Source organism: Chiloscyllium punctatum, chromosome 11 (assembly GCF_047496795.1).
Source record: "Chiloscyllium punctatum isolate Juve2018m chromosome 11, sChiPun1.3, whole genome shotgun sequence".
Lineage (NCBI taxonomy): Eukaryota > Metazoa > Chordata > Chondrichthyes > Orectolobiformes > Hemiscylliidae > Chiloscyllium > Chiloscyllium punctatum.
In genome coordinates this window covers 75,477,410-75,495,629 of record NC_092749.1, presented here as the reverse complement: position 1 = coordinate 75,495,629, position 18,220 = coordinate 75,477,410, and the positions used below count along the sequence as shown (strand labels likewise).

The window sequence follows — 18,220 nt, the reverse complement described above, 5'->3', positions numbered from 1 at the left end:
CTCTAGCCACCAACTTTATCCCTCTTCCTGCTAACTATGTCAGGCTGAACCCTAATTGCTCCCAAATTTAGTACCATATTTGATAGTAAAGTGAGCTTCTTACTCAAGTGCAAGCTATGTGGGCGGCACGGTGGCACAGTGGTTAGCACTGCTGCCTCACAGCGCCAGAGACCCGGGTTCAATTCCCACCTCAGGCGACTGACTGTGTGGAGTTTGCACGTTCTCCCCGTGTCTGCGTGGGTTTCCTCCGGGTGCTCCGGTTTCCTCCCACACTCCAAAGATGTGCAGATCAGGTGAACTGGCCATGCTAAATTGCCCGTAGTGTTAGGTAAGGGGTAGATGTGGGTTGCGCTTCGGCGGGGCGGTGTGGACTTGTTGGGCCGAAGAGCCTGTTTCCACACTGTAAGTAATCTAAACTAATCTAATTGTAATCTAATCTAATTTATCACTAACGTAAATTTGCTTCTAGATTGTCATCCAATTTGACACTTGCTTCAGCTTATCTGCTACTAAAACCCTCACTCATGCCTTTGCTGCTACCAGACTTGACAATTCCCATTTTTGGTTAACCTTTCATGTTTTATTCAAAGTCATCCAAAATTCTGCTCCCTATGTCCTTATTTGCACAATGTCACTCATCACCCCTTGTACTCTGACTACACTGGCAAAGTCATCATATTCCTACTGAACCACAGTGCTGTTCTCTAATAAGAGGGGCAACTGGTGGTTCAACCTCAGGCGAGGTGAGAGGTTAAGGAGGCAAGTCTTTCACGGTAATCTCAGCCAATCCAGCGGTTTGAATTGATGCTCATACCATCACTTTACAGTACAACAGAGCTAGCTAACCCTTATTGATCACATATATTCCTGATTAAGTAATGTTTTGATGTTGAAATTTTTATTTTCAATATCCTTTCCACTTGGTCTTGACCCTTCCTAGCTCTTTAATTTCCATCAGCCTCCTGTATATATCCAATTTTGATTGGCATCCTTGTACTATTGATAGCTTTACCCTCAGCAGACTAAATTTGATTATTATTCCTAAATCCCTCAGCCTGTCTTCCTAATTTAAGATGCTCCTTAAAACCTGCCTCTTAGACCAACCTTTCAAAAATATATGGTTCAGCAGCAAGTTTTGCTTTATAGAGCTCATGGATCACTGAAAGGGTGAGCTTAACCCTTTAGTTCCTCTTATACTAGAAGAGGCTCAGGTTTCTTTGTTTCTTGAACGTCCCATTTATTCATGCATGCAGAGGAGCTGTGCATAATCAAAAAATGACATACAACTCATATTTTACTGCAAAACAAAGATATTATACCACTTTTACAGATAATGAGCTTCCAACTGACTACTCTTACAAATAATAATTTCCGAAAAGCGACATATTTGCTCACTCCTATCTCCACCAAATTGTATTCGTGGTGTCCACGTGACTATATCATCCAATCACATTCAAACCAATATCTATGTCTATATTATCCAATCATTTCATTACATATTCACATTTCAAACTGTTAACACATATCTTGTGATTACTAATAAACCTACACTGTCTATTTTTCCCTTACAGTCCCTCCTAATGCCTGTAGTGTTTTCCTTTTCAATCATTTTGGGGCATTGTTTTAAAGGTGCTTCATGAACACTTGTACTGTTGTTGTCATTAAACAAGCAAGAAAGAATTAGAGATGGTGAAAGCTCATCTTTTCTTCACCCCAGTGTACTGTATAAGCAACACGTATTTAAGCCAATAGAGTGAAAACACAGCAACTTTTCTGGATCCAGTGGTACTCACCAGGAGAAGGTGGTTGTATTTTCGGCTGCTTTTTGGATTCAGCAGAACTGAACATCTCAGGAGGGGGTTCTTCTCCACGTTCAATCTTACATTCAAAGGCAAACAGGTACTGAATATATTGTTTCTTTAGTGAGCTAGCTGCACTGCTTGATGTACCTACGCACAGGGTCGTTGCCAGTTCACGCCATTTTTTGTTTTTGTTAACCTAGGGAGATTATGTGAAAATCAATGAGATTCTGATTGAATATTGTCAAATACTTTCAGCATACTTCCCTTGCAATTTAATTGATTTCAAATGACAATATTCAACAATACATATTGTGTATTGTAGCTTTCTAACCAGCTTCTCTCATTTTTGAGGTCCAAAGCATTGGATTGGGGCTGAGAGAAAATGGAGAAAAAAGTAGAAAAAAGAGAATCAAGGTTAAGTAACATCACTTGGAGAATTGGCAAATTCCAGATGTCTCAAATATTGACTCACTTAAAGAGTACAGTCCTATTTGTTTAAAATAACTAGTTGGCATGCTGTGAGGAAAGCTTTCACTATTCTTTGGGTGAATGGATAGGAAGAAATAAGTAAGTGACTTGGTGTTCTCCGAAATGAGTACAGAGAAATACAGATTAACGTCAGAAAAAAATTACTTTCAAAGTTTAGGGAGGGAGGGGTGATCTTTTACAGTTTTATATTATTCATGTAAACCTGGAGATCTTTAACTATTTCCTAATAGACAGACATTCAGACTTCATGTTTCTGGTTTATTCCTGCCCTGATTCAAATGGTCCGCCACCAACGGTCATGAAATGAAGATTTGATCCCATAACTAACTTATGCTGGACTACTCATGATTATTTCCCCTGGATTACAAAGTATTTAATCACTGCTCACAAAACAAGCCATGCCCAGAAGTTACAACACTGAGTTTTCACCAACTGCAACTGTTTGTGTATTCATTACATTGTGGCCAGAATCTCTGGCATTTAAGTACCCATGACCACATGAATCCAACCGTAATCACCTGACCTACAATAACCAGCAGTCAATTGTAGAATGATCCAGGTCTATCGCTCCTACAACTACAATAATCTTCAAATGTTTTAAATTCAGTCAACTGATCTGCCCTTGGTACATGACAGGCCTGTGACCAGCAGGCAATTATAGTTACACAGTGTGAACTCCTCTGTTGCTGGAGTCAGTTAAACTACAAGAGCATAACCAGTAGTCAATTGTTAAATGTATTGCTTAGTGATTTTCACCTTCACTCTGAAGATAAATGTTTTGTCCTTGCTATTAATATGACCCCATTATACCCCTCTCTGCCTCTGGGTACTTTGAGGCCCCATTTGCCCTGACCCTATATCACAAATTTACATGTTTGAATGGGTTTCTCATTTGTGCAGGGAGATTTTACTTTCAGGCTGTGCTCATTAGTTTGTGCAGAAGCTTGAGCAAAACTTCATCTGGGCAAAAGTGTTCAGGATCCAGGACATTCAACAGACCAATATACTAAGTAATATGTGCATATACATCCCTAAACAGTAGATATTTCAATATAAAATTCAACACTAAAATAGAAGTCAGCAAAGAACACATTTTACAAAACAGCAATAACTGGTCTAAACTTCATTCTTAGTTGATACAGATGCAAAAAAATTTCCAAGTCTGTCAATAATTTGCATAATACTTTTCTTTATTTCAATGAGGTTACAAGATGGCAGTGAAACCTATGCACAAGAACAGACACTGATGAAATGGGGAAATGACTCAGCAAAACTTACAACACAAGCCTTAACTGCTGAGTATATTTTGCCCAGTTCATATACTTTAGATTCTTTGAGACATCTCTTAAATATTTTACCATTGTACTGTTCATTAGTTATGCATCAAATTAATGGACAAGCATTTCTCCATGTGCTTATTTCATATCAATGTCAAAAAGGAATTTTCAGAAGAACCAAATATTCAAATACTAGCCAAAACCTAACCAACAAATAATCCTAAAACATCAAAATGCAACTTGGTACCCACCTGTGCCAAACCACCAACTTCCTTAACACAGACATAAAGTCGATAAAGATCCAATGGTTTTTTGCCCACAGCAGGTAATGTGGTCACTGGTGTTCCTCTTTCCTCCATGAAGGACAGATAACGGTCTATCCACATCTTGCGTTCCTGTTCACTCCCCAGCTCATACAACCTGGTTATCTTGTCACCAGTTGTGGAAGAGTTTGATTTCTGCAATGAGCAGGCAGAACAAGCAAGAAATATGAAGGTACCTCTTTCCAATTATGAAAACTGGTTTTATTCCTTGAAAAACAAAGAGTAAGGAATCTAGGATACCAGCTCTGACAGACATTTGGTAAATGTAGTTCATTACAGTGTTTCCATCCTCATGCTCAAAGCTGACATTTCATCAATATAACAATCTGAACTTCAATATAGTACATCAGATGTGTGACCACAGACCAAACAAAAACCTTACTGGACACAAACAGTGTATTTTTGAGCATACCCCCATCTACCCATTCATCATCCAATGATATAGTGTGAACATCACATGCAGCTACAAATGTAACCAGTTTCAATCCAGGTATTATGTATCCCCCTGATTCAGAGCACAACAAAATATTTGTTTTCTTTCCATCATTGAACTGAAGTTCTGATTTGCCATGTTGATTAAGGTAATGTATAATGTGTTGGCGCAGGCCTGATGAGTTGAAAGGCCTGTTCCTGTGTTGCAAGGTTCTATATAAAAGGTATTTTTAATTTATTTTTATGAAGCATGCACTTTGGCCACCTGGCCTAATAACAGTGATAAACTATAACTTGGAGGCGGAACTACATCTTCATTCTAGATAAAATTGAAATATAACTCCTTTGTACTTCACTTTTTAAAAAACTTGCCTTTTTCCCTGAGGTCTATTGTTATGAACACATTAGTTTTGCTGGACTAAATGACTTTTCTTAATCAATGGATATTCTTATGATTGCATGAATTACTTGTGAATTAACAATATGAAACACAATGCAGTTTTTTGGTTTGTAACAGTTTGCACATTTTCCTCTCCAAATGAAATGAGATCTGAGCTAACATTTGCTGCAAGACATTTTGATTGACGATCAGGCATCAAAAAAGTGAAGTACTTGAAAACAGACAACAACTATAAAGAATGAATCATGCTACAGGATGAGCTGATTAACCTGTGTTAAGATTTTTGTTCTTGCACAGCATCTTTGCTTTGTTGTGGTGAGATAGATGATTTTGCTTTGGGCACACACCTGGGGGATAAAATTACTTCAGCAGTGGTAATAGGAAAATGCAAAGACAACGGAAAAGAAAATCAGAAGGTCTAAGGCTTGCCAATTCGATATCGAACTATTGCCAAAGATCAAATTCACCTTCACTGTCTTATTTAGATTCAATATTAATGATGAATAAGAAGAGAAATGGAGATTGCAAGTTCTCTTTTATAGACTGCAGAGGTTATTGGATCAAATCAAACATGTCAGGCAGCATCTGGGGAGACAAACAGAGCTAATGTTTTAGGTCAGGATGACCTTTGATCCTGATGGAATCAGGAATCTCAATCTGAAACATTAATTCTGTTTCTCTCCACAAGTACTGTCAGACCTGCTGAGTATTTTGAGCATCTTTTGTTATTATCACAAGTTTCCAGCATCTGTAGTATTTAGGTTTTGCATTGGACCAATCAGAATTAACTTAAAAAGACAAAAAACAAAAACACCTACACTACACATTCTATACCTCAGCTTTTGTAGTTTCAGCTGGTCAAGAGATTAATCCAAGATGTAAACCCAATAAGTTTTTGCTGCTGATAATATTCTGTTACATGAAGAGCTGCACCGCTAAAATCATTTAAGAAAAACATGGCAATTTAAAGCTGATTATGTAATATTTTGATGACACCCATTACTGAACAGAGAATAACATACAACTATTTCAAATGAAACTGAAAGTTAAACATGCACATTTATATAAATCCACACCATGATAATGGCTTTCAATCGATTAATCTCCTCCATAAGAACTCTATTGGCAGAAAGCATTCTCTTCCAAAAAACCACTGACTCACGACATCCTGAATAGTTTCAATACACTTCAAAATTTACTAATGTAGGATTCGTATCTGAATGAAACTGATATCCCTCCTCTACAGAAGGTACCAATTTCTGCATTCAATTCAGATGGTGATACCTTTTAACTACTTGGACTGATCAGCTGCTCATGTTAGCATGTAAAGTACTGTAGCAGAGATAAAGTGGTTATCCCCGACATGTTTTTTCTAGCGGGTGTCACCAACTCCTGTGCAACAAAAACCTGGTCAACATAGTCCATCGAACCAGAGGAATACAATGTTCAATTATGATGCCCAAAATATTGCCAATGGCCGAGATCAACTATATCAGTGGAAAATCAAACCAATGGTCACCTGTTCTGTATGATTCAGTGTTAGATTAAAAATACTTATATGTACTAAGTAATTGGAGCTCCAAGATTAGTTTAACATACATTATGGACATCCAGAAAGGTAATCAAAAAGATTTCACAAAACATACATAAAATTTAAGAATGGAATGGATACAACTTGTTGGTTGAGAAAGGAAATTTGTTAGGAGATAGCAGAGGGCATACAGGTAACAGACGTGCTCAAATTGGTAGGATTTCATTAGAGATATACCAAGGGAACGGAGGCCCTCTGCTTTACGCAATATTTATAAATGACTTTGATGAACGAATAGAGAGCAGTACATTTAATTTTGATGACAACACTGAGTTACACATTACAGAAAATAATGTATTCCCACTTGCAATGAGACACTGCTAGTTAAATGAGTGGTCAGAACTGTGGCAGATTGACTTCAGTGTAGGAAAGTGTAAGGGCATTTACTTTAGGCTGTAGATAGGTACATGCTCAGAATCTACTGAGGAAGTGGGAATAGAGGATGAACAGAGACTTTTAGGGGTCCGAGTATAAAAATCAAAACCATAGCAGATGGTAGAAAAAAATTGACGACTAATAGAATATTGTCCTTTATTTCAACAGGGCTGAAGTACAAAGGGATAGAAGTAAACTTAGAATTTTACATGTTTCTAGTTAGCAATGCATTCATTTTTGGTTTTCTATACTGGTTGTGCTATGAAGTTTCATCAGAATGATACTGAAGCAGTAAACATTAAAGGATGAGGCAAGACTGCGTATACTAAGCTTATATTTGTCCGAGTATAGACATTCAGGCCATAAGATCATAACCATAAGATATAGAAGCCAAAGTAGGCCATTCAGCCCATTGAGTCTGCTCCATCAATAAGATCATGGCTGCTCTGATAACCTTCAACTCCACTTTCCTGCCTTTTCCTCAGAACCCTCAAATCCATTACTGATTAGAAATTTATTCAGCCTTGAAAATACTTACTGACCCTAGTTTCAACAGTCCTCTGCGGTAAAGAATTCCACAGATTCATTATCTTCTGAGAATAGAAGTTCTCCTGCATCTTTGCCTGAAATGTCCAATCCCTTATTCTGAGATTCTGACCTCTGGACTCAGACTCTCCCACAAGTAGAAATAACTTTTCTGCATCTACCCTGTCAAGTCTCCTTAGAATCTAATATGCTTCAGTTAAGTTGCCTCTCATTCTTCATTAATATTTGAACTCGAGTTTAGGAAAATCAAAGAGAGAAACCATGTCCTCTGGTTGGTGAGTCTGGATTCAAGTGAGTATAACCTGATCATCAGAGTTAAGACATCAAAGTATGATGGCAGAAAATACTTCTTCACACAAAGGGTGAAGTCTGGAGTTCTCTGCCCCTGTTGCAGTTAACTAATTGAAAATTTCAAACAGAGATTGATTGTTTAAAGTAGGCAATCTGTCTAAGGATTATAGAATTAAGGTGGTAGGTTTGGTTAAGTACAAATCAATCCATTCTAACTAAATTGTAAACAGGCTTGAAGGACAGAATGGTGCACTCCTGTCCCTATGTAATGTCACTAAAACTGGATAGGAAGGACAGTTCAGATTCAGTAATTTTACAATGATTGTTAGATTAAGAACACACAGCCGAAGCTGGATCTCAGCAGTTTTGCAGTTAAATCTGGTTTTATAGACCACAGGCAAAATTTGTAGAGCCGGTTTTTAGGTAAAGGTCTACAATCCCTCAGTACAATAAGGCATGAACATAAGATGGAACAAAATCACCACTTTTATTCATTTTCATTTGTTACATCTATGAATAATTATGCTAAATTATGAAATGGATTCCAAATCAAAAGTGTAGAATTTATGTTGGTTAAACATTTACATGCTCTGTACACAATGGGAAAATGCGTAAAGCCAATCTGTAGGCAAGCAACTGCATTCCCCCATTCAATAAGGCATAATGATAAAATGGATTACTTGTTTTTATTGTTACAATAAATAATTATACAAAAAAGTTTAATAAAGTAGAATATTTAATATTGCCTCAACATTTACATTTTAATACGTACATAATATACTCAAAACATATTATTCAATTACTCTAAAACATTACCTTCCAGTCTGCAAACCTTGACAACATTTGTAAAGATATGGTGATCTATGATCTATATCATGACTGGTTGCCATTCTCTCTTGGGAAAGAATTGTGTCCAGCAACACTCATCAGGAAAGCTAACTACTATTTGGCTGACATTACATTTGGAAGATAAGGGGTTTTCAAACACATTTTTTGTTTTTAAATGATTTTCAATAAAGCACACAAACATTACATAACAGAGAGGTTAATAAAACAGCGCCACTTACAGGGCTTGACGGAGTCTTTGGCCAGCCTGGGCTGCTAATGCTATCACTTTCATCTCCATGCATTGAGGAGATGCTAGTAGAGCTTGGGGACATGGGGGAAAGGGTTGGCAGGTTGCCTGAGGTAAGGGGCTGAGAAATACCCTGAGAGTTGTAGCTATCCTGTGGTAGCGGGACAAAAATAGGAGGAGGGCAGGGCAAGGTTCATTCAAAAGAAGAAAAAAATGTTAAATCGATTTTAACTTACAGGTATAAACAATCACATAACATTTATAATTGGTATAAATTTGGAAGGTTGCTGGAGCCACCATGCTTAATTTTAAGCTTATTTGAGATGCTTAGCACACGTTTTCCCCATGAAGGAAGTCATTTAGTCAGTTTTACAAAAAAGCCAGAAAAGCAAAATACCAAATGCCTTTGCTGCTGCAAGGAAGCCATGACAAAAGAGGCAGAGAAAACGGCTGCAGTTCATAAAAACAGGCAAACAACTCTCTAACACCTTAAAGCCAAATTTACTACTGTTCTTAAGTGCCTTTAGAACCAATGACTTTCAGATCCACTTGAAAGAAGAACAGGAATAGAACACGCAAAAACATGCAGGAGAGATTAGAGACTGAAAACCAAATGATGTAAACAGAGCAGACTTGTTCAGCCAAACCAACACCATCATTGCTGGAGAAATACCTTAGACTTGGTCTCAGTCGGAGGGGGTCCTTCTTCTTTAATATCCATTTTCTGAGGTACTTGAAGTTTGGAATCGGCCTGTGCCATCATGTCTGCTCCGAGACCCATTGAAGCTATGTACATAACAATTTGGGGAACTAATATTAATCCTAAAATGTATTTGCAAATTTTATTCAAGATTAATGCTGGAAACTAACAGATTGGGACAAATACACAAAATTGTTGCTTTAAAGATACGAATACGAAACTTTAAAATACCTCAAGTAAAAAGTACTTTAAAAAAAGCCATCAAGGTTGTTTGATTGTTTCCTGCACGTTCCCTAACCTCTTGAAAATCCCATTCCAATCTATTCAGGGATTTTCAAAATTCAAATACACAATATACAATTCATGCCAACTATAGATTTCAGTCTGCTCTTTTAAAACCATTCACGCATTCCACACTCACTGTAAACATGGAGCATCTCTTTGTCACTTGTGCAGGGAAAAATTAATTGTATCTATAATTGAGAGCTTAGAAAAGAACCTAGTTTTAAATAAGCTTATTTTTAAGATGTTAAAAGGGCAACTACAATTTATTTTGTCTCAGTCTGCACATATAACTATAGTAACATCACTGTCTACACCTATATGAAGACGTTTTCACTGAAACATTTTATAAATTTGAATCATATGGAAGTGATATGAATTAATTGAACCATAATTTATACTTCAGTGTCCAGTAACCAAACGTTTAATTTCTGAATATAACCCAGATCTAGTAGCTTTGGAGAACTATATTTATGAACAATGGCTGTTATGTCATAGTATAGCAGCAGAGCTGGACTCACTTTTTAAAAAGTATCATATCCAAAACATTTCAGTCTGGTACATATAAATTTGCTGAGTGACTTAATTCCCATTATACTTGGGTATTCCATTTGATTCTTAAAACCATAGCTGGCAGGATATCTAATGTTTTCCTCTGAATTGCCCACTTTCATTTCTGGACTAAGGCATTACTATAGAATCTAAGAATTTATTAACAGATGATTACATTCTTTTACTACTATCTTTTATTCTCTTCTTCAGCTCAGTAGTCCCTACCATAATTCAATTAAGCACCTTTGAGTAAGATGGTGACTCTTGCTTTTGGCCCACAATTCATACAAGAGAGAATGTGAAAGTCATATGCAATTATTAGATCATTCAGGATTTCCCAAAACACTTTAGTGCCAGTGGTTTATTTTATTATGCAATCAATGGATATACAATCACTAATTATGACCCAATAGGATTTCAAAACAGCAAATGAATAAATGATAAGATAATTTGTTGCTTTTTTTTTCTGAAGGAACATGCGGTCACTTCTTTGAATAAGCTATGTGACTTATTAACATAACTGTGAGCAGGTAGTTGGATGTTTAATTGGAAAGATATAACTTCTTGACAATATAGCAGCTTTCTTTACTAATGTAATAGACTAAAGAGACTTTAAATCCCAAAAAAATCTAATCTACAATCTTCACACTCAGAAGATAAGCCATCTAGCTCTTTTTGCAGCATTACAAAATCATTGGTAATTATGAGACAGGAGACGACCAATAACCTGGTTTTCAGACAGAAACAGCTTAGTCCAGCATGTCCATTTTATTTTGTTTTGTACGTCTCTAAGCTCCTTATCCTCAAGTACTGTCCAATTTCCTTTTACTATCATTTGTGGAATCATGTCCAACATCTTAGAGTGTTTGCAATTCTTTGAGTGAGAGCAATTCTCCATACCTTCTATCCATATTTTTTGCCACTGAATAATAGAAAGTATCAGTAGCAGTGGACAAGTTCCAAAGTCAAATCAAGCCATTGCCCTGAATGAAGGACAAGAAGAATTCACTATTTATTTATTTGTCAGGAATTCATTATAGGATGTGTAGTGTGATTACTAAAGTGGCAGCACGGTGGCTCAGCAGTTAGCGCTACTGCCTCATAGCACCAGGAACCCCAGTTAATTTCGGCCTTGGTGACCATCTGTGTGGAGTTTGCACGCTCTCCCAGTGTCTGCATGGGTTCACGCTGGGTGATCTGTTTTTCTCCCATAATCCAAAGATGTGCAGGTTAGGTGGATTGGCCAGGAATGTGCAGACTAGGTGGGTTAGGCATGGTAAATGCAGGGTAACAGAGATATAGTGGGTGCTTGACATGGGTGGGATGCTTGAGGGTTGTGCTACTCAAATGGCCAAATGGCCTTTTTCTGCACAAAAGGGATTTTTATCCTAAAAAGATAAAGAAACCAATCCATCAATGAAGGCACATATACAGATGTATAGTGTAGTGAATAAGTACTTTTTGTATCACACCATTTTGTTACCAAGCAGAAACATTTTAATTTTAAAAACAAAGCATTTATAATGTTTAAAGGAACGTGTAACAACTTGGTTTAAATGGTACAATAGATTAACTTGCTGCAAAGATGGCAGAGAGCAGAGGTATTTTTGTTTCAACAGCATATATAGCATATTTATAAAAAAACATGCAACTGTGAACTGAGGTAAGCTGGCAATAATGCTCCTGCAAACTGAAGCTGTGATGTAATGATCCAGAGAAGGTAATGTGACATGTCAAGCATATATACATCAAGAACTTTGGCTTCTGTATGACAAATATTTCAGCTATACATTGAAACGTTTATGCACTTTTAAACAACGATGAGAAAGGGAAGCTGAAACTTTCAATGAAGATACTGCAACAGAAGAGTGAAGTCAAAGTAAATCTTATAAATAGTTTAAAAGTACCTTGTATAAAACCAAAATGCATACTGCAGTGAATACAGGGAAGTGTAAATGTGAGCTTGGCAAACAACACTCTGGACATGTAGGAATATTTACAGTGCTGGCAAACTGAACCCACTCACCTTGCCAATTTATTCACCAGAGTCTTGCTCTCTGGCTGGTGCAATTAAAATTAGTGAAACATGTTCCTAAACAGGTGCGCAGTGTAATGATTTTGTAGTGCTTAATCTATGAATTCATTCTGCTTTCACTTCCTTGCAGATTTAGCAGAATATTGTGCTTGTTCATCAACAAATGTCAGCATGTAAAATGAGCATAAAGCAGTTTCATTGCAGCTGCATTGTAGGAAATATATCTGGTATCTCTGAATGAATATAGGAAATCATATGAATTACAGTAAACCCATACAAAAAATGTGCTGCACAAACTAAACTCGGGCTGTGCCGGTCAACTTATACCAAGTTGAAATTCTTATATACAAAATATTTTCGATTTATTTAGAGTTGCACCATTGCAAAAAAAATTGCTACCTTAATCTGATTCAACACTTTATCCTGAATGAAGGCAATCCTAATAACCAAATTATGAAGAAGCTGTGCCACTTTATTGCAGAAACTGGGACATGATGGCAAGTTATACATCACCTTTCAGTGGTTTGAAAACATTCTGGTGAAGACAGCATGTAAGTCAGCAAATAGAATGTGGGATACATGATGAAAAATTGAAATTTAAAAATACCTTGCATAAACCCAAAATGCATAAAGCAGTCAATGTAACCTTGGCAGACTGCGCTCAGGACCTGTAGGGATATTCATAAGTGGGGTAGCATTGCTGATTAAAGAGGAGATTAACACAATAGTAAAGAAGGATATTAGCCTGGATGATGTGGAATCTGTATGATTGGAGCTGTGGAACATCAAAGGGAAAAAAATCATTTGTGGGAGTTTTGTACAGACCACTAAAGAGTAGTTATGAACGATGTTTGAGAAGATTTGTAGCTCAGGTTGAGGTTCTGGATGTAAGTCTGCACACTGAGCTGGATGTTTTGTTGTCAGATGTTTCATCACCATATTAGGTAACATCATCACTGAGCCTCCCATGAAGCGCTCGTGATATGTCCCGCTTTCTATTTATGTGCTTAGGTTTAGGTAGATTGGACCCCATCTACCATCCTCTGAGATGACATCACCTACTCAAAGAAACATAAATATAAAGCGGGACATACCACGAGTGCTTCACCGGAGGCTCACTGATGATGTTACTTAGTATGATGACAAAACGTCTGACAACAAACCTTCTAGCTCAGCGAACAAACTTACATTGAGTTGAGGTTGGGGATGGCATCAAATAGGAAATTAGAGATGCATGCAGTAAGGATAGAGTAGTTATTATGGGCAACTTCAATCTACATATTGATTGGACTAACCAAATTGGTAACAATGTGATGGATGAGGATTTCCTGGAACGTATGAGGGTTGGTTTCCTCGACCAATATATCGAAGAAACAATTAGAAAGCAGGTAACCCTAGATTGGGCTTTGTGTAATGAGAGAAGATTAATTAGCAATCTTGGGATTAATTAGATCCTTTGGGGAAGATCGACCATAATATGGTAGAATTCTTCACAAAAGATGGAGTGTGACACTTAAAGAGAGTGGAACTTAAAGAGTCTGGAACTTAAAGAGAGTTAATGTTGATGATATGAGACATGTATTGGCTAGGATAAGCTGGCCAATGATACTTAAGGGTTGACAGTGGACAGGCAATGGCAGACAATTAAAGAACACAGGGATGAACTTCAACAATTGTATATCTCTGTCTGATATAATAGTAAAACAGGTAAGGTGGCTCAGCTGTGGTTAACAAGGGAAATCAGGGATAGTGTTAAAGCCAAACAGGAGGCATATAAATTGGCCAGAAAAAGCAGCAAACCTGAGGACTGGAAGAAATTTAAAATTTAGCAGAGGATGACAAGAGTTTAATTCAGACGGGGAAAATAGAATACAAGAGTAAGCTTACAAAAAACACAAAACTGACTGCAAAACTGGTGAAGACAATTGTAGGTCCCTTACAATTAAAATCAGGTGAATTCATAATGGACAAAGAGAAAGCAGGCCAGTTGACCAAAAACTTTGGACTGAGGAGGACACAAGTAACCTTCGAGAAATGCTAGGGGACAGAGGATCAAGCATGAAGGAGTAACTGAAGGAAATTATATTGGGGAAATTGATGAGAATAAAACCTAATAAACCCCCAGGGCCTGATGTTCTGCATCCTAGAGCACTTAAGGAAGTGATCCTAGAAATAGTCAATGCACTGGTAATCTTCCAAATAAACTTTGGAATAGTTCCAATGGACTGCAGGGTAGTTAATGTAACCCCACCTTTTTAAAAAAAGGGAGAGAAAACAGGGAATTATAGGCTGGTTAGCCTGACATCAGTGGCGTGCAAAATGTTGGAGTCCATTATTAAGGATGTAATAACAGAGCATTTCGAAAGTATTGACAGGATCGGTTCAAGTCAGCTTGGGATTCACTGAAAGGAAATCATGCTTGACAAATCTTCTGGAATTATTTTTGAGGATGTGACCAGTAGACTTGACAAAGGTGAATCAGTTGATATTTTGTACATGAACTTTCAAAAGGCTTTTGAGAAGGTCTCACATAAGAGAATAGTAAGCAAAATTAATGTTTATAGTATCAGAGGTAACGTGTGTACAGAGAACGGGCTGACAGACAGGAAGCAGAGTGTTGGAATAAATGGTTCCTTTTCAGAGTGATAGACAGTGATGAGTGGGATATCACAGAGTTCAGTGCTGGGACCCCAACTGTTCATAATATACATTAATAATTTGGACCAAGAAATTTGTTTGTCTACAAACAATGCAATGAGGACATGCCACGACCCAACACATTAACTACTCTATCTCTGAACTGACAGCCAGACTCCTCTTGGATTTATGATAGCACATAAACCGACAGCCATACTTAGACAACTCACCAGAACAAAAGAACAAATACCCATCATGTGCAGGACAAATTTGATCTAAAAGATTCCATGCAGAGACTGCACAAAACACTATCGAGGATAAACAGGCATGAAAACTAGCGATCGCATTTATGAACATCAACTAGCCACTAAATGTCATGACTATATACACAGATGACAAGGACCAGAAATTCGACTGGGACAACACAACAATAATAGGACAAGCCAAACAGAGGACAGCCAGAGAATTCCCTCGAATCTTGGTACTCATCCAAGGACTTTATCAAAAAACACATTGACCATGACCCTATATGCTGACCACTGCAACAAGCATCTGAAGCAGCCAGAACAAAATCAAAAAAATTCCAACTGACACAATACAACAGCGCTTCACAAGAAGCTCCACAGCACTGAGGACGTTATCTAGAAAGGGGATGAAACCAAGTTCCCAGCTCGGCAAACATACCCACAATAACTGCAACTGGCACCCGAGCTACACATATTTACACAAACCTTGAAGTCTCACTCTGACTGGAATCTGACTCATCCAATATTACTATTAGCTAGAATCATAATGGTTCAATTATTTTCCTGATCATTTATGAGACTGACAAAACCGCTGTGCACTTTCCACTTCCCTTCCTTAAACAGTTATATAAATAGAAAATTATTGAATAAAAATAAACCATTAATTGTACTGGTAAAAACAAAAACTTGAATGAAAACTTATCTTGACAATGTTGTGTGTTTTTTTTACATATATTCTTTCAAAGGGTGCTTGAATTTTTTTTTTAAAAGTAGTTTTCTGTTCACTTACAGAACAAGTGCTGATTCTGCGAGCCTTGTGTGCTGTAATGTAAATAATCCTGTCAGCATGACATGCTGTTCTTATGAGCAATCTCTAAAGTTGAAGCATCCTTAACACAAGTTAATCTCAAGGTTGGTGAAAGAAGGAAAACTAAGAAAATGAACAATAAATCAGTCTGAGGATCAGACAGGTAAGTTTTCACAAATCAGAATCCCAGCTATGCTGGTTGGCCTGAAAATGCAAGGTGAACGAATTTCAATTGGAAAGTCATGAGTTGATCTGACAGGACTAATTATTACATAGATCTTGCTTCCTGAGCTTAGGTACAATTAAGCAGCTGATGGTGTGGCTACATTAACCTTGCATCTAAGCAAGCTAAGTCTTTTTTTTGGTGGAGTGCTTGGTATTAACATCGAAAACCAAAATTCTCTTTTATTTCTCCACTGACCAAAGGAGAGATAATATTGACAGATGAAGGTCATTAGACCAGTGTAGTCTATTCCACCTTTCTGACTGAAAGAAAATGTATAAAGGCAGACTGGCAGGTGGGGAAAATGTTTCAAAAGTTTTATTATTTTTCAATGAAATTTGTTTAAAAAATATTGATTTTACACATGCAGAATCAATCCAGCCATAATTTCAAACACTATAGATGATTAAGTGTCAGTAAATAGACTACTGCAAGAGAATCATTTCCCTTTCATAGACAAACAATTAGCATGAGCAAGATAAATCCTGATAGAGAATAATTAATTTCTTCCGCGTTTGAACAGTTTTTCCAAACAAGAGTAAATGGGAATAATATATTTGAATTTTATGGTTGGGTCAGGTGCAAGCCTTTTCAAGGCTTGACTGCAATAATGGTGATCGCATAAGATACAGGATAATGATTCTTTTTAACAATAGAACAGTAAACAGTTGAAAAACAAAAAATACATTTTGCTGGTATGCTAAGCCCCTGTTTAGGCTGCCTCATTTGCTGCCATTTTGTTATAGCATTGTGAATACAATGTAGTATTGGGATTCTGCTTTAGCCTTAAGACCATAAGAACTAGGAACAGAGTAGGCCTTTCCAGCCTGCTCTGCTAATCAAAAGGATTACAGCTGAACTGAACTCCCTCATATCCACTTTCCTATGTTTTCCCCATACCCCTTCATTCTGCTATTCTAGAATCATACAGCATGGAAATAGATCCTTCTGTCCAACTAATCCATGCCCACCCTGTTCCCGAACTAAACTAGGCCCATTTTCCTGCGTGTGGCCCATATCCCTCCACAACTTTCCTATTCATGTACTTATCCAAATGTCTTTTAAATGTTGTAACTGTACCTGCATTCAGCACTTCCTTTGGCAGTTCATTCTACACACGAACCACTCTGTGTAAAAATGTTGTCTTCATGTTCTTTTTAAAACTTTCTCCTCTCACCTTAAAATATGCTCCCTGGTTTTGAGGTCCCCCACCTTAGGGAACAGACCTTTGCTATTCACCTTACCACATGATTTTATAAACCTCTATAAGGTTTCTTGTCAACCTCCTACGTTTCAGTAAAAAAAGTCACAGTCTATGCTTAGAACTCAAACCTTCCGTTCCTGAAAACCAGGAACTGAAACCCAAAATTCTCTATTATTTCTCCACTGACCAAATGAGAGATAATATTGACAGGTGAAGGTCATTAAACCAGTGTAGTCTATTCCACCTTTCTGACTGAAAGAAAATGTATAAAGGCAGACTGGCAGGTTGGGAAAATGTTTCAAAAGTTTTATTATTTTTCAATGAAATTTGTTTAAAAAAATATTGATTTTACAGATGCAATATCCTTGTAAATCTTTTCTAAACCCTCTCCAATTAAATAATGTCCTTCCTAAAACAGAAATGCACACAGTACTCCAGAAGTGGCCTCACCATTGATCAAGAATCTATCTCAGCCTTAAATATACAGAAGGACATTGTCTCCAACGGTTTTCTGTAGCACAGAATTCCAAAGACTCTCAACCCTCCAAGAGAAGGAATTCTTCCTCCTATCTGTCTTAGATTGGCGCCCCTTTATTCTGAGACTAAGTTCTCTGGTCCTAGACTCCACTATGAGGGAAATATCCTCTCAAGTCCCTTAAGAACCTTATATGTTTCAAAGAGATCACCTCTGATTCTCCTAAACTCTAGTGAATACTGTCCTTCCTCCAAACCATTAGTATATATACTGCAATGAGTTATGGTCCCAGCGCTGACCCCTGTGTAACTCACTGGTTACAGGTTGCCAACTTTATAAAAGAACCCCTTCGCCCTCACTGTTTCTGACCCATCAGCAAATTTTCTGATCATGTCAATATGTGACTTCCAACACCAAGGACTCCTATCTTATGACAATCTTCTGTCAAATACCTTGTC

The 18,220-nt window shown here is 37.3% G+C and overlaps 1 protein-coding gene across 13 annotated transcripts in view; it reads right to left on the bottom strand.

Annotated features, from left to right (window-relative positions):
• The window catches only part of arid1b (AT-rich interactive domain 1B), a 590,298-nt gene that overhangs the window by 63,195 nt on the left and 508,883 nt on the right, over positions 1-18,220 (bottom strand). For 10 of the 13 annotated variants that reach the window (XM_072581056.1, XM_072581059.1, XM_072581057.1 and 7 more), the window contains 4 exons: positions 9,275-9,387; positions 8,594-8,752; positions 3,820-4,026; positions 1,794-1,998 (listed from right to left, as the gene is read on the bottom strand). In XM_072581056.1, the coding sequence (XP_072437157.1) occupies positions 1,794-1,998; positions 3,820-4,026; positions 8,594-8,752; positions 9,275-9,387 (684 nt within the window). The remainder of the gene's footprint in view (positions 1-1,793; positions 1,999-3,819; positions 4,027-8,593; positions 8,753-9,274; positions 9,388-18,220) is intronic. The other 3 variants (XM_072581063.1, XM_072581064.1, XM_072581068.1) reach the window with 1 other exon arrangement.